General features: G+C 42.2%; 1 protein-coding gene across 4 annotated transcripts in view; it reads left to right on the top strand.

Annotated features, from left to right (window-relative positions):
- The window catches only part of CPSF6 (cleavage and polyadenylation specific factor 6), a 45,169-nt gene that overhangs the window by 7,850 nt on the left and 21,655 nt on the right, over positions 1 to 15,664 (top strand). For 2 of the 4 annotated variants that reach the window (XM_073620071.1, XM_073620073.1), the window contains exons 2-7: positions 4,730 to 4,939; positions 8,938 to 9,041; positions 10,728 to 10,873; positions 13,765 to 13,938; positions 14,963 to 15,449; positions 15,534 to 15,649. In XM_073620071.1, the coding sequence (XP_073476172.1) occupies positions 4,730 to 4,939; positions 8,938 to 9,041; positions 10,728 to 10,873; positions 13,765 to 13,938; positions 14,963 to 15,449; positions 15,534 to 15,649 (1,237 nt within the window). The remainder of the gene's footprint in view (positions 1 to 4,729; positions 4,940 to 8,937; positions 9,042 to 10,727; positions 10,874 to 13,764; positions 13,939 to 14,962; positions 15,450 to 15,533; positions 15,650 to 15,664) is intronic. The other 2 variants (XM_073620072.1, XM_073620074.1) reach the window with 1 other exon arrangement.

Consider the following 15,664-nt stretch of genomic DNA (forward strand, 5'->3'; position numbering starts at 1 on the left):
AAAAAATAAAGGCAGAGAGAGAGCAATGGTGATACTAATAGCACCGCACTGGCCACAAAGGGCATGGTTCAGCCACTTGAAAAACCTCAGCATCCAGCCTCAGCTGACACTGACGGACCAGCCAGATCTCCTATCGCAGGGCCCAGTCAACCACCCGAACCACAGAATCCTGAAGCTTTCGGCCTGGGTACTGAAGGGGTGAGACTTCAGAACAAAGGATTGTCAGACCATGGGATCGATACCATCCTAAACAGCAGGAAGCCCGGAACTAGGGCGATCTTCGAGGAAGTGAGGGAAAAAAGTTTGTCTCCTGGAACAGAAACAAACCATATTCCAAAAGAGGAATAATCCCAACAATCCTGGATTTTCTACAAGATGGAGCAGACAAAAATATTTCCCCAAGTACGCTGAAGGTACATGTTGCAGCACTCTCTACTCGTTCATAGACACAAGACTAGCAGAGGACCCGCTGATAAAGCGATTCCTGATGTCACTCAAAGGAGCTAGACCAGCCAAAATGAATAGAACGCCAACTTGGGACATGCCCACAGTACTTAGAGGATTTCTTTCCCCTCCATTTGCACCGATGGAAGATAGCTCCGACAAAAACCTCACCTTAAAGACTGTACTTTTTGTGGCCCTAGTATCAGCCAGAAGAGTGAGCGAAATCCAAGCACTGTCTATAATGGAACCATACTGCCTAATACATTTAGACAAAATAATTCTCTCTCCAGACCCGACCTTTCTGCCCAAGGTCCCCTCAACATTCCATAGAACCCAAAATATCATCATACTTTTGCTTCCAAAAACTATGGCTAGCGAAAAGAGACACACTCACAACAAACGCGATGTAGGAAACATACTTCGAAAAGAACGAAGGATTGGCGAAGAACGACCTCCCTTTTTTGTCCTTTTATGCAGGAGTCAACAAAGGGAAACAGGCTTCCAAGAATACCATCAGCAGATGGATAAGAATGGCCATACAGACGACCTATGAGGCACAAAGCCTCACTCCGCCAAGCGGGATCAGAGCGCACACAACCAGAGCCTGGGCTACCTCGGTCGCAGAGAAAGCATGGGCAACTCCGGAGCAGATCTGCAGGGCAGCGACATGGTCGAGCCTCAGTACCTTCAAGGCACTACCGCATAGACCAGCTGTCTGAACAAGACCAGGCACTTGGTCGCAAGGTGCTCCAGTTTCTATCCCCACCCTAGTAAGTATTGCTTGATGCATCCTCTCAGATGCTGCCCTGGAAGACGATTCGAGAAAATAGTTAGGTACCTGGTAACTCTTTTTCTAAGAAGTCTTCCAGGGCAGCACTAGTTCCCACCCTTGAAAAGACAAATACCAGGTACATCGGGGGAGCTTTTAAGATTTACTGAGATTTCCTTCGGTTCTTTAATACAACTGAGGCACGCAGGTAAGACTGTGAAATTTATAATGGTGGACTAATGTGTTTCCTGTTTCAGGGAGGAGGAGCCTATCTCTCAGATGCTGCCCTGGAAGACTTCTTAGAAAAAGAGTTACCAGGTACCTAACTCTATTTTTTTTCTATGTTAGTAGTTTAGTAGGCAAAACTCTTCTTTTTTCATTTTGGATAGAATGAGGAAGGCTTGTAACTCTTGTCAATTTTTCTATTTTTTTGCCATCTGTGACCCATTGGGGAGATTTTCCTTTACTTCCTGTTCCATAGCCAAAACGGGAAGTGAGTGAATGCCTGGCTTTCACTAGAGTCGCCAGAACTGGTGAAAGAAAGTGTCCCCATTGGAAGATTTCTCCTCTGTTCCCATTTTGGTGGCAATCCAAAATGTAGAGATTTATTTTACTTTCGATGATATCAGCAAACATGACAAAGTGTGTATTTTCCTAAAGGGATAACAGATGGCAAAGAAAACCTGACGGGTGTTCTAATCCCTCTCCACTCTATTCAAAACAAAGGAAAAAAAGTTTTGCTTTTACTTATCCACTTGAGGACCAGGCATTCTTCTGACACTTTTTGTTTACAAGTAAAAATTTGTAATTTTTTTCTAGAAAATTACTTAGTACCGACAAACATATTATTTAGCAGAGGTCCTAGTGAATAAAATAGTGTGTTTTGCAATTTTTTTTTATGTTGCACGGTATTTGTGCAGTGGTTTTTCAAATGTTTTGGAAAAAATACACTTTAATGAATTTTATTGCACACAAACACAATATAATACCCAATTTTTTTGTAAAATTTAAAAGATGTTATGCCGAGTAAATAAAAGTAAAATACCCAACATGCTATGCTTAAAATTGTGCACGCTCGTGGAATGGGGGCAAACTAGGTCACCATGTGTAACGCTTGAAAAGCCTTTACAGGTTACCAGTTTAGAGTTATAGGAAAGGTCTGGTGCTAGAATTATTGCCCTCGCTCTGACGTTCGCAACAATACACCACAGTAGGTGCAATCGCTGTTTATGTATGCGTGCATTTGCCTTTGTGCATGAACACAAAGGAACGGGGGCGCTTAAATTTTTTTTTTTTTTTTCTATCATTGATTTGATTTATTTTTTTACCACTTTTATTGCTGCTACAAGGCACGAAAACATCCCTTGTAACAGCAATAGGGGGTGAAGGGGACTATTTATGGATAGATCTGGGGTCTATTAGACCCCAGACCTCTTTTTGTCCTAAAAGCATCTGATCACACCAAGATCAGTGTGTTCAGATGCTTTGCCAATTAAAAAATGGAGCTGTTTACATTTGGGAAACCGGAAGTGACGTCACTTTCTGTACCACAGAGATCATCTAGGACCTTCCTGGGAGCTCCCCGAGGGGCAGCGGCAGGAGTGGGGGAGCGACCCCCTCCCGCCGCCTCTAAAAGTCATTTAGAGGCTAATTAGCTGCTTGGATTGCCTTTACCTAAAAGCTGGCCACCGGGATGATGCCTGGAGCAGCAGGTATCAGCCTGGTCCAATATGTAAAGCCAAATCGCATACAGGTACGTGATAAGGCATTAAATGGCTTTTCTTTAATGTTTAAAACCCTTTTGCCATCCGTGTCCCATTAAAAAAAACCTCACCCACCCAATAAGAATCTTTTTATCTTTTTTCCTCACTAAAGCCTAGTACACACGAGCCGAATGTTGGGCATGCTAGAATGGCAAACCAGCACCCGATCAACGTTCTCAGCCAATAGCTGAGAGTGCTGACCGGAGTGTTCTGGGGGGGTCTCCCCGTTAGAACACAATAGAACAGCGGGGGAAGATTGCTGTATTAACATTGGGTTGTTAGTACAGCAGCTCCGACCAGAGCTGTCAGTTATTTTCGTTCAATCCGCTGTCCCCTGCTGCCTCTAAGACTCAGAACTGAGGGGTTAAAGACCATTGATTGCTCAGTTCCTGGTCTTCAGTGACTGTCAGTCACCAGCTTTTTTGCCTGCTCATCCAGGGCTCACTGGAGGGCCGGGCTGTGCAGGGGGTTAGAGTGGCTAGCTCTCTCTCACACTTAAGAGCCTGAGCCAGCTAATGGTCCAGGCGGATGGATGGAAAGTCAGAATCGATCCAGAGCCTGAACCAGCTGAGTGTCAGTCAAAAGTAGACTTTAGCCTGCTGTCGGCTGAAACCAGGTCACAGGGGTGCAAAACAAACTGAATTGTGACTCACAGGAGAAGTAAGGCCAAAAGAACTTTTGGTCCTACTTCTCCTTTAAATATTAAAATACAGAATATGACTGAAGATCTTGAAGTCTGACTCCATTCTGCAGTTACTAGAATGTTTAACCACTTCCCGCCCGGCCTATAGCAGATTGACGGCCGGGTGGTGGTTCAGTTATCCTGACTGGGCGTCCTATGACGTCCAGCAGGATAACATGCTGCCGCGCGCCCGCATCACGGCGAGCGGTGTGTCAGTCTAACACACCGCTCCACCGATCTTGGTAAAGAGCCTCCGGCGGAGGCTCTTTACCACGTGATCAGCTGTGTCCAATCACGGCTGATCACGATGTCAATAGGAAGAGCCGTTGATTGGCGCTTCCTCACTCGTGTCTGACAGACGCGAGTAGAGGAGAGCCGATCGGCGGCTCTCCTGTAGTGTGGGCCCCCCCTCGGATGCCCACACTACACCACCAGGGAGCTGGGCAACATGTGGATGGCCATCCACATGTGCCCAATCGGTGCCCTCAAATGGGCACTGACTGGCACCATTTTAAATCAGTGATGCCCAGCAATGCCACCCATCAGTGTGATCAGTGCTGCCTATGAGTGCCCATCAGTGCAGCCATATCAGTGCCCATCATTGAAGAATAAAACGTGCTTATTTACAAAAAATTTTAACAGAAACAAATAAAAACTTGTTTTTTTTCAAAATTTTTTTTTTTTTTATTTGTTGCGCAAAAAATAAAAACCGCAGAAGTGATCAAATACCACTGAAAGCAAGCTCTTTTTGTGGGAACAAAATGATAAAAAATTTGTTTGGGTACAGTGTAGCATGACCGCGCAATTGTCATTCAAATTGCGACAGCGCTGAAAGCTGAAAATTGGCTTGGGCAGGAAGGTGCCTAAGTGCCTGGTATTGAAGTGGTTAAGCTTCATTCTGGGGGTGTGTATTTTCAGAAAAAAATCCTGGGGGTACAGTGTTCCAGATTCTGTACAGGGTTTTAATGCTAGGTGACTAGAGCATTCATGGTAAAGTTGGTTCAGTGTTTGCTAGCTTTTTTGATATTTTGTAAATCTCTTAAAATCTTGTGTGGAATGCTTGTTTTACAGGAAGCAGAATATGGTGCACATGAGCAGATTGAACTTTATGAGGATGTCATTTCTCCATCTGCAAATAATGGAGATGCACCTGAAGACAGGGACTACATGGATAATCTAGCAACGTCGGTTTCAGATGATGTGGTAAAAGGATCATCTTCAAATGCAGCATTTTCTTATCCTGGAAAAAGAATAGCACTGTACATAGGAAATTTGACATGGGTATGTAGAAATGTATGAAGCTAAACTGTATACTTGAATATGTTATATGCCACTCGTTACATAAATGTGTACCCGTTTGATTTTTTTTATCTGGAAAGCATTGTCTTTCATATTGGTGTACAGATTTATTTGTATTAAAATTTAACTTCAAGGGCCAATTACATCCTGATTATGTTTTTTTCATTTAAGTTGCTTTGTTTGAATATTGCTCATGCAATCTGAAGACACAAACTATTTTCTGCCATGAATATAAGGGTTACATTGGAATAGAACTGCTTGCAGTAGGCTGGCTGCAGTGTCTATGAGCATAGAAAGAGGTGGTTCCCCCAGACTGGTATTTCATGAGTAGCTGTGATCAGCAGCAAATAAGCTACTGACCACAGCTGTTGATTAAAAATAAGGGCATATTTCCCCATCTCCCTCCGCCACCCCAGACCTGCTTCACTGTGGGAAATCTGCTATCTCTTTCCCCACCATCCAATTTTCTTTGGTACCCTCTGCTCTTCCCCGCCCAGCTTTTTCCAGTGATGAGACCAGTGTCCTGACTTAATCGCAGTCTCTTCTTTGGCTTTTCTGGCTTTTCTGTTCTATATGGCAAGTGGGGAGGAGGTCAAATCTGCTTCATGTTTACTGGTGTCCTTCAGTTTCTGAATAAACACAGAAGAGGATAGTACTGTGGTGGGGGATGGATTTAATTTGTCATCCCCTGGTGACAGTACTTTAAACAGAGTTCCACCCAAAAGTGCTTTAAGGCGGCCTCCACGTCTCCTATTTTGTGAAACAGAGCTTTTGGGGAGGAGCAGGTACCCGATTTTGACAAGTACCTGCTCCCACTTCCATCCTGGTCGCCTTAGGCGATCAGAAGGGGAAGTTCTGTTTCCCCCTCCCTTCCCTCTCGAAGTCTTCTGGGACACATGACTAGTCCTAGAACACTTCTGGACCAGTCACAGAGCACAGCGCCGCATGTGCATTGGACACCCAGCTGTGAACTCGCAAGCTGTCGCAGTCAGGTGCCCGTGAGGGAGGAGAGAGGTTGAAAACTGCTGGGGTGAATGCACAGCTGGCTCGTGGGATAGGTGAGTGTGTGTGTGTTTTTATTAAAAGGCTGAAGCTACAGTTTTTGTAGCTGCTGACTTTTAATAAACACAAAAATGACTGACTGAAACTCCACTTTAATTTAAAAAAAAATCTACCATTTGGAAAAAATGCATACATATGTGTTACCTGCTTACCAATAGTTTTTTTGAGCATGATTCTGGGTGAGTGGCATACTCTTTATATGTGTGGTCAGCTTTAACCACTTCATGCAAAATCACATACCTGTACGTCATTTTGTTGAAGTTGCTGTACCAGCATGATGCCCGCAGCCAGGGGCATCACCCTGGTACTGTTTTTTTTTTTTTAGAGCTGGCAATCGGCTTTCAAGTGATAACAACCGATGCGGCTAATGAGCAGCTCGGCTGTTATCACAAGAAGTGGGAGGGAACGTCCCTTCCCATCGCTCCACCGGGAGACTCGAACGACCAACCAGCACATCCCCCGGCTGGCTGGAGTCCCGAACAAAGCCAGAATCTGCTTTGATCGAGTCTCTGATGTAGTAACCCAGAAGCGATGTCACTTCCGGTTTACTCCGCTGCAAACGGCGCGAATTGAAAAAAAAATCCTTAGTATTCAAGAATGCAGATTTTGGCATTTTGAATACTTTGAAGTGCAGAGGAGGGGTTTGTGATAGCAATAAAAGTGTTCAGGTTTTTTTTTTTCTAAAGGAACTGTGTAAAAATAATAAAAATTTAAATAAGAAAAAACATTTTTTGAAAACGCATCCTACGTTGCGCCCGCAAATGTAAACAGTGTTCAAATCACACATGTGAGGTATCGCCACGATTGTTAAAGCGAGAGCAATAATTCTAGCAAAAGACCTCTGTAACGCTAAACTGGTAACCGGTAACAAAAAAATGTAAACGTTGCCTATGGAGATTTTTAAGTCCTGTAGTTTGGCGCCATTCCACGAGTGCGTGCAATTTTAAAGCGTAACATGTTAGGTATCTCTTTACTCAGCATAACATCTTTCACAATATGCAAAAAAAACTGGGGCTAACTTTAGTGTTTTATTTTTTTAATTAAAAAAAAAAAATTTTGAAAGACCGTTGCGCAAATACTGTGTATATTGCAACTGCCATGCTGTTCTCTAGGGTCTTTGCTAAAAAAATTATATATATATATTGTTTGGGGTCTCTAAGTAATTTTCTAGCAAAAGATACTGCTTTTAACTTGGGCTAGGTCTTAAACTGATTAAACAACTGTATATTGAGTCATAGTTAAAAAGAAGACTGTTTTTTTTAAAGGTTTGTCTCTTTTTACATTATTATACTTGTTAATTGCTAGAGGTAAGTAAGAATCATAGGTGGTAATCAGATAAAATGGTTAAACATGGGTGTATCTCTAGTTAAAGGGGATCCAGATACTAGAAAATGAGGGGTTGACCATACCCATATGCTAATGTGCAAAGTCCCAGGGGCTGGATTATGGATATAGTATACAGCTTTGTTTACAGATAATTTTTAGTGTCCAAGGACCCCGCAGTGTTGAAATATTTTTGCACTTTCCCCCAAAGGTGACATGTAGCCTGTCCCTGGCTTTTTCCATCCTATCAGAGTAGAATCGCTCACCCTCTGATGCAGAAGAGGCTATATGCTGTCCATAGTCAGTGGTCAGATTTCCAGATAAATGTAATTTACTGCATGTTACATTTACAGACTGTGCAATGGGTGTTATTTGGCATATAGGGGTTGATTTACTAAAGGCAAATCCACTGTGCACTGCAAGTGCACTTGGAAGTGTAGTCGCTGTAGACCTGAGGGGAAGCTCTGCTGATTTCTATCATCCAATCATGTGCAAGCAAAAATTCAGTTTTTTTATTTTCCTTGCATGCCCCCCCCTCAGATCTACAGCAACTGCACTTTCAGTGCACAGTGGCTTTGCCTTTTAGTAAATAACCCCCATAGTGTTTCTGAATCTCTCCTTCAGACTGGTGCCTGTAACATTTGCAACCACACACCTTTTTTTCACCGCTTTAGGCAGAGCATTTTTTCTGCTACTGACCGATTTATTCAGCAAAAATTGTCATTACCTAATTTAAAGTAATGCACGTTATTTTTTTTACTACTTCAGCCCGAGCCTCTTTCTGAGATTTGGTGTTTACAAGTTAAAAACAGTTTGAACACCGTTTTCATATGCTGGTGCTGCTCACGTATGCGTTAGCTTCTGCATGTGAGCTTGGCAGGGTGTGTTTAAAACAAAAAATATTTTTTTCTTATTTATGTTACCTTTTTATTTTTAATTTTTACGCTGTTCTTTTTTTTTTTTAAAAAAAAATTGTCAACATCCCTTGTAATAGAAAAAAGCATGACAGGACCTCTTGAATATGAGATCTGGGGTCAAAAAGACCTCAGAACTCATATTTACACTAAAATGCAATAAAAATAAAAGTCTCTTTAAGAGCTATGGGCGGAAGTGACGCTTTGACGTCGCTTCCACCATGCAATGGTATGGAGACGGGTGGGGCCCATCTTCCCCTCACTCATCTCCATACCTAACAGGAGACCGGTCCCAATGTCCTCCGCCAGCAGCTTCGGTAAGTGGCAGAGGGCACTGGAGCATGGCGGGAGGGGGGCCCCCCTCTCCTGCCGCCAATAAAAGTGATCTTGCGGCGAATCCCCCGCAGAGCCAACTTTTATCTGAAAGCCGACCACCAGCTAAAGAGGATACCGGACTCATGGTAGCTAGCTGCTGCCTTAACAACGATATTCCTCTTCAAAGTACCAATGTATAACGACCGTGGGTGGTCCATAAGTGGTTAAGCAACAAGGCTTTGTTTTCAAGGTATTGTCTTTCTTGATCTGTGTTGGCTTAAAATATGATTAATAACTTTTATTTTTTTTTGTTGTCCTGGTTAAAATGATGCTGACATTTTGTTTGTATGTTGTTTGTATGTTCAGTGGACAACAGATGAAGACTTGACTGATGCAGTTCACTCTTTGGGTGTCAATGATATTTTGGAAATTAAGTTCTATGAGAATCGTGCTAATGGCCAGTCAAAAGGGTAAGTTCAAATGCTTGTTCAAAAAAAATCAAGCCAGTTTTATAGTATGTATTTTTTAGGCATAGTATGTACTGTAAGTAGACCTAGCTAGCAGTGGACAGTTCTGGAAGCTGCACTCTTATGTTCAGATGTTCAGTAGTGTGCTAAACACAGTACTGCAGCATATTATTTCGTATGCAACAGTTGCAGTATCCCTGTTTTGGTATATAAAACAGCACTACTAAGCAACTCCCAGACCTCCAGTTCATTTTTTTTTCAAGGTTTTAAGTGGTGTGCCCAATTGTAGCAGCACAGGGCAACATGTTACCATTATTACAAGGCATTACAACTGCTGTTGGGTCAACCTTTCTGCTGGCACAACACTGACAGCCGACAACAGCACTGAATTGACGTTGCCCACCATTTTTACTGTCCTATACATTGTAGAAGGAAAATAAAGTGTGTTGGTCTGGGCTATAACAAGGCAGCTCAGCCATTAAATTTTTTTTGAATTTTTTTTTTTCTCGGACATCTAAGGATATACACATACATTGGTGCTGAATGTTTCCATCCCCCCCCCCCCCCCCCCCCCCCCCCAAATTTCATTTATTTTTTTAAACATGTCATGCTTACCTGCTCTGTGCAGTGCTTTTGCACAGAGCAGCCCTGATCCTCCTCTTCTCGGGTCCCTGCCAGCACTCCTGGCCCCTCCCACGAATGCCCCCATAGCAAGGAGCTTACTATAGGGGCACCTAAGGAGGTTCACTTCCAAACTGCTCTGTGTCCATTTACACACAGCGCAGCTCAGCCCCTCCTCCGCTCTATCCTCATTAGCTCACTGGCTGTAATTGACCGTAGCAGGAGCCAATGAGGAGGGATTGACAAAAAGAAATAAATATCTCCTTATGTGCGAAATATCATGAACATCTTGCATAATTTCTGCTAAGTGACATGAAACCCTGAACCGAGGTATTGTTTAGTATGTTTACCCTTCATGCAACTGATATAATTATTTACATTATTAAGGAAAGTTACCAGTTATTGCGGTGCACTTTAAACTTGTTGACCATGTTGATTATCCATTGACTTCTTTTAAAGGGTAACTCCCCTTTTGTGGAAAAAAATAGCAAAAAAAATATATAGCATATACATGCATGATACAATTCATATTGTAACTTTAAGGTTATTAAATATTAACTTTCCTTTTCAATCTGCAGTGCTGTAATTTTTTGTAAAATGCAATAGAGCAACCTGGCAGTATTCTGTACATGGGTGGTATACAGAATTCCCCTCAGAAATGTCATTTGCTGCTTGTGTGACTGGCTTACTGATTTTCCTAAAAGTCTGCAAGTTGCAAGTCAGATTTTTGGTGAGTTACTCTCAAAGGGGAATCGCATATAAAGGAATGCAGACCCTGCCTCTTTCCTCATTAGAGCCCTGCAAATGTAACAGCTGATTGATAATTCTGAAATCACTCCCATTTACATTAATTTTGCACATGGACACACACCAACTGCTGTTTCTTCAGAATAACAAACGGTAGCTGTTTGCAACAAAGTTTGTTAAAATCATTGCAATGTACATAGATCGCCCAGAGGGGAATGTTTTTTTTTTTTCCTCAACAAAAGTGGAGTTACTCTTTAAGGGAATTTATTTAGTCTAAATGTGCGTGAGTCTTCCTTAATTTATATGCTTTTATTTGCAAAGGTTTGCATTAATATGTGTTGGATCAGAGACTTCATCAAAGAAACTCATGGATTTGTTGCCAAAAAGAGAGCTACATGGGCAGAATCCTGCTGTAACGCCTTGCAATAAGCAGTTCCTTACTCAATTTGAGTCACAATCGAGAAAAAGTAAGTATCACATATTTATCTGTAAATTATTATTGCTGTAATCCTCGAGAAAAAGTTGGCATTAGTGGGGAGCCCTACTTGGGCTAAAGGTTGGTGCTTTTAAAAGGCGCAAGAGAAGTTGAATTGGGCTGGAAAGATTTGTAGTGGATTCTAGGGTATAAGGGCCCGATCAGCAGGAGTCTTGCTGCCGAGTTGTAACAAGCAGGAACCTTCATTATGGACAGGGCATTCCATGTTATTGCTTGGTGTCAGTCCAAAGATGTGAGGTCTGAAGACATAGGATCATTCAGCCAATCATTAAATGTGGCTAAAATGGTCAAATTCGATAAAACTCGTAAACCAGAGACCCCTCTGTGAAATCTGTTTGGAGAGCTCAGTGTGGAGGAATTTTGTAAGATTACCTCCGATTGCTCAAAAAATTCATATGTTTTGTTACAGTTGACATGTAAGAAAATGCATTAAAAAGCGCAAAAATGCACATCCCTTCACACACATTCTAGGTGTAATAGTCCTGAAACCAGAGGTTCTGCAATATCTGTTTTGACATTTTTAAGTAATGTTGACAGCTGGCCTACCCTCTCCTGCTGTCACTTACACATTCTATGAGCACTTTGACTACCAAGAAAGTGTTGATAAGGCAAAGGGTTAAAACACGTTTCTGACAGCAATATATGCCATAAGCTTGTTTTTAAGATTCAGTTGCTGACTTTACTTTTTTAGACCTAAAGTTTAGTAAAAAATATTTTTTTGAGATATAGCACCATACACATTGGTATGAATGAGCTGAAGAGACCTGTCATTCAGCTGCTCCAATGCCCATTCACAAAATGTAATGCATTGTAGGATCGTAGTAAGATTAGTTGTGTGAATGGTGGAGAGAGCAGAAGAAAGGCTTTGGTGCAACTTTTCTGTTTAGTCAAGGCTGAAGTTAACGTTTACAGGGATGAACAGATGCAGACACCTGAAGAGAAAGGTAAAGTGTATGGTGCTGTATCCCCCCAAAAAGTTAACCCTAAGTAGAAATGATCTGAGAGGCTTTGCTTTAATGTTAACCAGTCACCTCTGGTGCCCTCAACCCACTTGATATATGATGGCAAGGATAGTTCATGTCTTGTAAAAAAAAAAAAAAGGCCCACTACTATGCAGTCACACTATACCACTGCAGCACCCTATGCTGATCAGATCTTGCAACAATGCCTCTCTTCTGGTACCCATGGGCCACATTCATGATGACAGAAGCCTGCCGAAAAATTGGCACTGCTTTACATGGATCTCTCCCAACTTACAACTATGACAGAGCAGTTGTTGGGACAAACCCCCCCCCCCCCCCCCCCCAGCACAATAGGAGGGAGAACCATCCTTTTTCTTGAGGGCCTTATCTAAGCCCACATGGGATTGACCGCGTTGCGCTTTTTTTTTTTTTTTTAAGTGAACTAACCCTTAAAATTTGCAAATGCCTTTTGCGTAGCACACGTTTGGTATCCTCATGCATACCAAAGATAGAAGAAGAATTTTAGGGCCGTAATTTAGGTTCAATTCTAAATTGATAAACTAAAATAGTATTTATTATTGGCTAACATAGTTTATTAAAGAATGAATAAATGTAGATAGATTCAGGTACTTCTATTTATATGTGAAAATATCAGCTTCCCCTACACTTCTGCACAGTAGTGCCTTGAGCTTAGCTGTAAATAATTAAATCAGTTCATGCACAACCTAGAGCTGCATGATTAATTGTTAAAGAATCAAAATTGTGATTCTACTCCTCTCCCGATCTTAAAACAGCATTTCCCGATTCTATGTAACAAGTGCAGAAAGTTCTCTGCTCACTTCTGATACCTGACACAAAAAAAATCCAGGCAGCCTGCCAAATTTATCTCTACATCAGAGATGAAGAGAACAATTGTAAACATTTGGTTCTTAGATCAAAGGGATGAGGATCCGTCTGTAAATGAGAGATGTTTAACCACTTAAAGTGGAACTTCAGTCATTTTTTTTCATCTTTCCATCTATTAAATCTTCTGCCCTTGTTTTAACTTTAGATCGCAAAACATTTTATTCTGCCAGTAAATAACTTATACAGCCTACTTCCTTTTTCTTGTCTAATAAAAAGCCTAGGCTTATGACATAATGCACAGCTCTCTCTCTCACTCTTGTGAGAGTTTGCCAGGAAGGGAGGGGATAGGTCATAAGAGGGTTTATGAGAGCTGGAGGTGTGCCTCTGTGTAAATCCAGGAAGTGAATAGGCAGCAGCTTCAGCTGCCCACAGTTAAAATGGCTGCAGCCAGGCTCAGTGAAGGGAGATTTCTGCATCATATTTGGCAAGTACAGAATTGCAGAATATATATAAAATAATATGCAAAGTGGTTGGAGGGAAGCTTCAGAATGGCAAAGATGTTTTTATTATAAATTATGTGAGCAGACTGCAGTTCGTCTTTAAAGAGGCACTGCAGTAGCGGCAAGTTCTTCTTAAACAGGGAGTCATGATTGATAGGGGATTCCTCACTTTGGAGCATCTTCCCACAAATAGAGCTTTCCTTTGGTAGTATTTGATCACCACTGGGTTTATTTTTTGCTCAACAAACTAAAAAAGACTGACATTTAAAAAAAAAAAGTTTCTGTTCTAAAATTTTGTTTTCTCCTTTCACTGACTGGCACTGATAGGCGACACTGATGGGCCGCGCGTCCTCATGGGCGCGTGATCGCGGCTTATCCTGCTGGACGTCATATGACGCCCAGTCAGGATAATTGAACCACTTCCCGGCCGTCATTTTGCTTATAGGCCGGGCGGGAAGTGGTTAAATAAGGCTCATTAGTAAGAAAATGGGTAGGTTCGCCTACACTTGAAATGTTTTTAGATATAGATACTTTTTGTTTTATTTTAATTGTTGCAGCTACACAGGCTGGCCAAATGTCCGGAGAAGGAAAAGCTGGACCACCTGGTATCAATGCCCGCTTACCGTTTCCACCGGGTGGCAGAGGCAGGGGCCGGTTCCCACCCTCAGGTCCTGGTGACAGATTTCCTGGACCTACTGGACCCGGAGGACCTCCTCCACCTTTTGCAGGTAAGAATAATGTAATGCAGCATTTTACATGATGATATAAATATATATAAGACACTGCATTTTCTCTTTCCCTTTAGTTGATAATGCATCCACAATGAAGTCACTAAACATGTCCCTTATTTTTCAATTGCACAATATATATTTACAGTAAACATATATTCTAAATATATACATGCGCTAATGGTGTGCAAAATATAAATTGAATGAACTAATAACAGATTCAGCTGCTATACACAAGGTGCTAATCACTTGAACAAATGCAAATATATACAATACAGCACTAGCAAATACAATATAAGTGACAATAATAAACATAAGAGTCCATATAAAGTGACTGAAGTGCTCCAGTCCAAAAGTGCAGAAAGTGTAAAGTGCTTCAGAAATTTTCAGGTGTACCACAACACCCCCTACTGTGTCCCCACTCACCGGATCACAAAGACCCCCAGCTTTTCAGTCTAAGGGTCACTTCAGGCTTAATAGTGATGGCCAGGAATGGCGGGTTTGGCATCAGATCATTAGTTAAAACTTCCTTGTAAAGGTTCTCAGCCAGACAAACAGGTACCTAAAATGGGAAAAAAAGAATGGACTGATAGTGAAGTACTGCTAAAAGTGGATTTATTGCACATGGGAATGGATACTTACAAAAAGTAAGATAAAAACATGGTGCTGTGAATGCAAACACGCCGTTCATGGCGTGCGTTCCATGAAACCAGAAGTGATGTCAATAGGAACCGGAAATTACGTCTACGCGTTTCACCCTCCCACAGGGCATCATCAAGGTGGGAGGGTGAAACTGTCCAGCGTAAAGAAAAATATTAAGGCTAGAGTAGCCATCAAGCAATGTGATTCACCTCTGTAAGGGAAACTATTGTTTTATAAACCCAAAATTAGAAAAAGTCTTTGCCTGGATTTCTGCTTTAACTTTTGATATGCATATATTTTTTGATTTAGCTATAATACTACCGGCAATGGTTTGCTTGTATTAATACAGTAATGTGTTTTTTTTTTCGTTTTTTTTTTACAGGTATGAATCCTCCAAGACCACCTATGTGTCCACCAGGCCCACCGGGACCCCCTGGTCCTCCTCCTCCTGGACAGCCACTTCCCCCAATATTAACTGGACCACCAAATCGTGGCGAACGACCACCTCCCCCAGTTTTATTTCCTGGACAGCCATATGGCCAACCACCGCTAGTTCCTCTGCCACCTGGCCCCCCTCCACCTGTATATGGTCCTCCACCTGGGCCCCCCCCTCCTCAACAGGGACCTCCTCCACCCCCTGGTCCATTTCCTCCTCGTCTTCCAGGACCTCCTATGGCTCTTGGACCACCTCCACATTTGCCAGGTCCACCCCCTGGAGGTCCCCCACCAGCTCCGCATGTAAATCCTAACTTCTTTCCTCCACCTGGTAACGCTGGTATGCCTACTTCAGATAGCCGTGGCCCACCACCTTCAGATCCATATGGTCGTCCACCTCCATATGACCGGGGAGAATATGGACCACCAGGAAGGTAAGTCTGACCTCTTTAAAGAGAAAAAATAAAAAAAAATCATTTAAGGCCCCTCTTTAATGCCAAATATTATATGTTTTGCAGGGATATGGATGTTGTGAGAACACCTTTAAGTGAAGCAGAGTTTGAGGAAATCATGAACCGCAACAGGGCAATTTCTAGCAGTGCAATTTCCAGAGCAGTTTCTGATGCCAGTGCTGGTTGGTGTTCAATGT

The sequence above is a fragment of the Aquarana catesbeiana genome, linkage group LG03, assembly GCF_042186555.1.
Source record: "Aquarana catesbeiana isolate 2022-GZ linkage group LG03, ASM4218655v1, whole genome shotgun sequence".
NCBI lineage: Eukaryota > Metazoa > Chordata > Amphibia > Anura > Ranidae > Aquarana > Aquarana catesbeiana.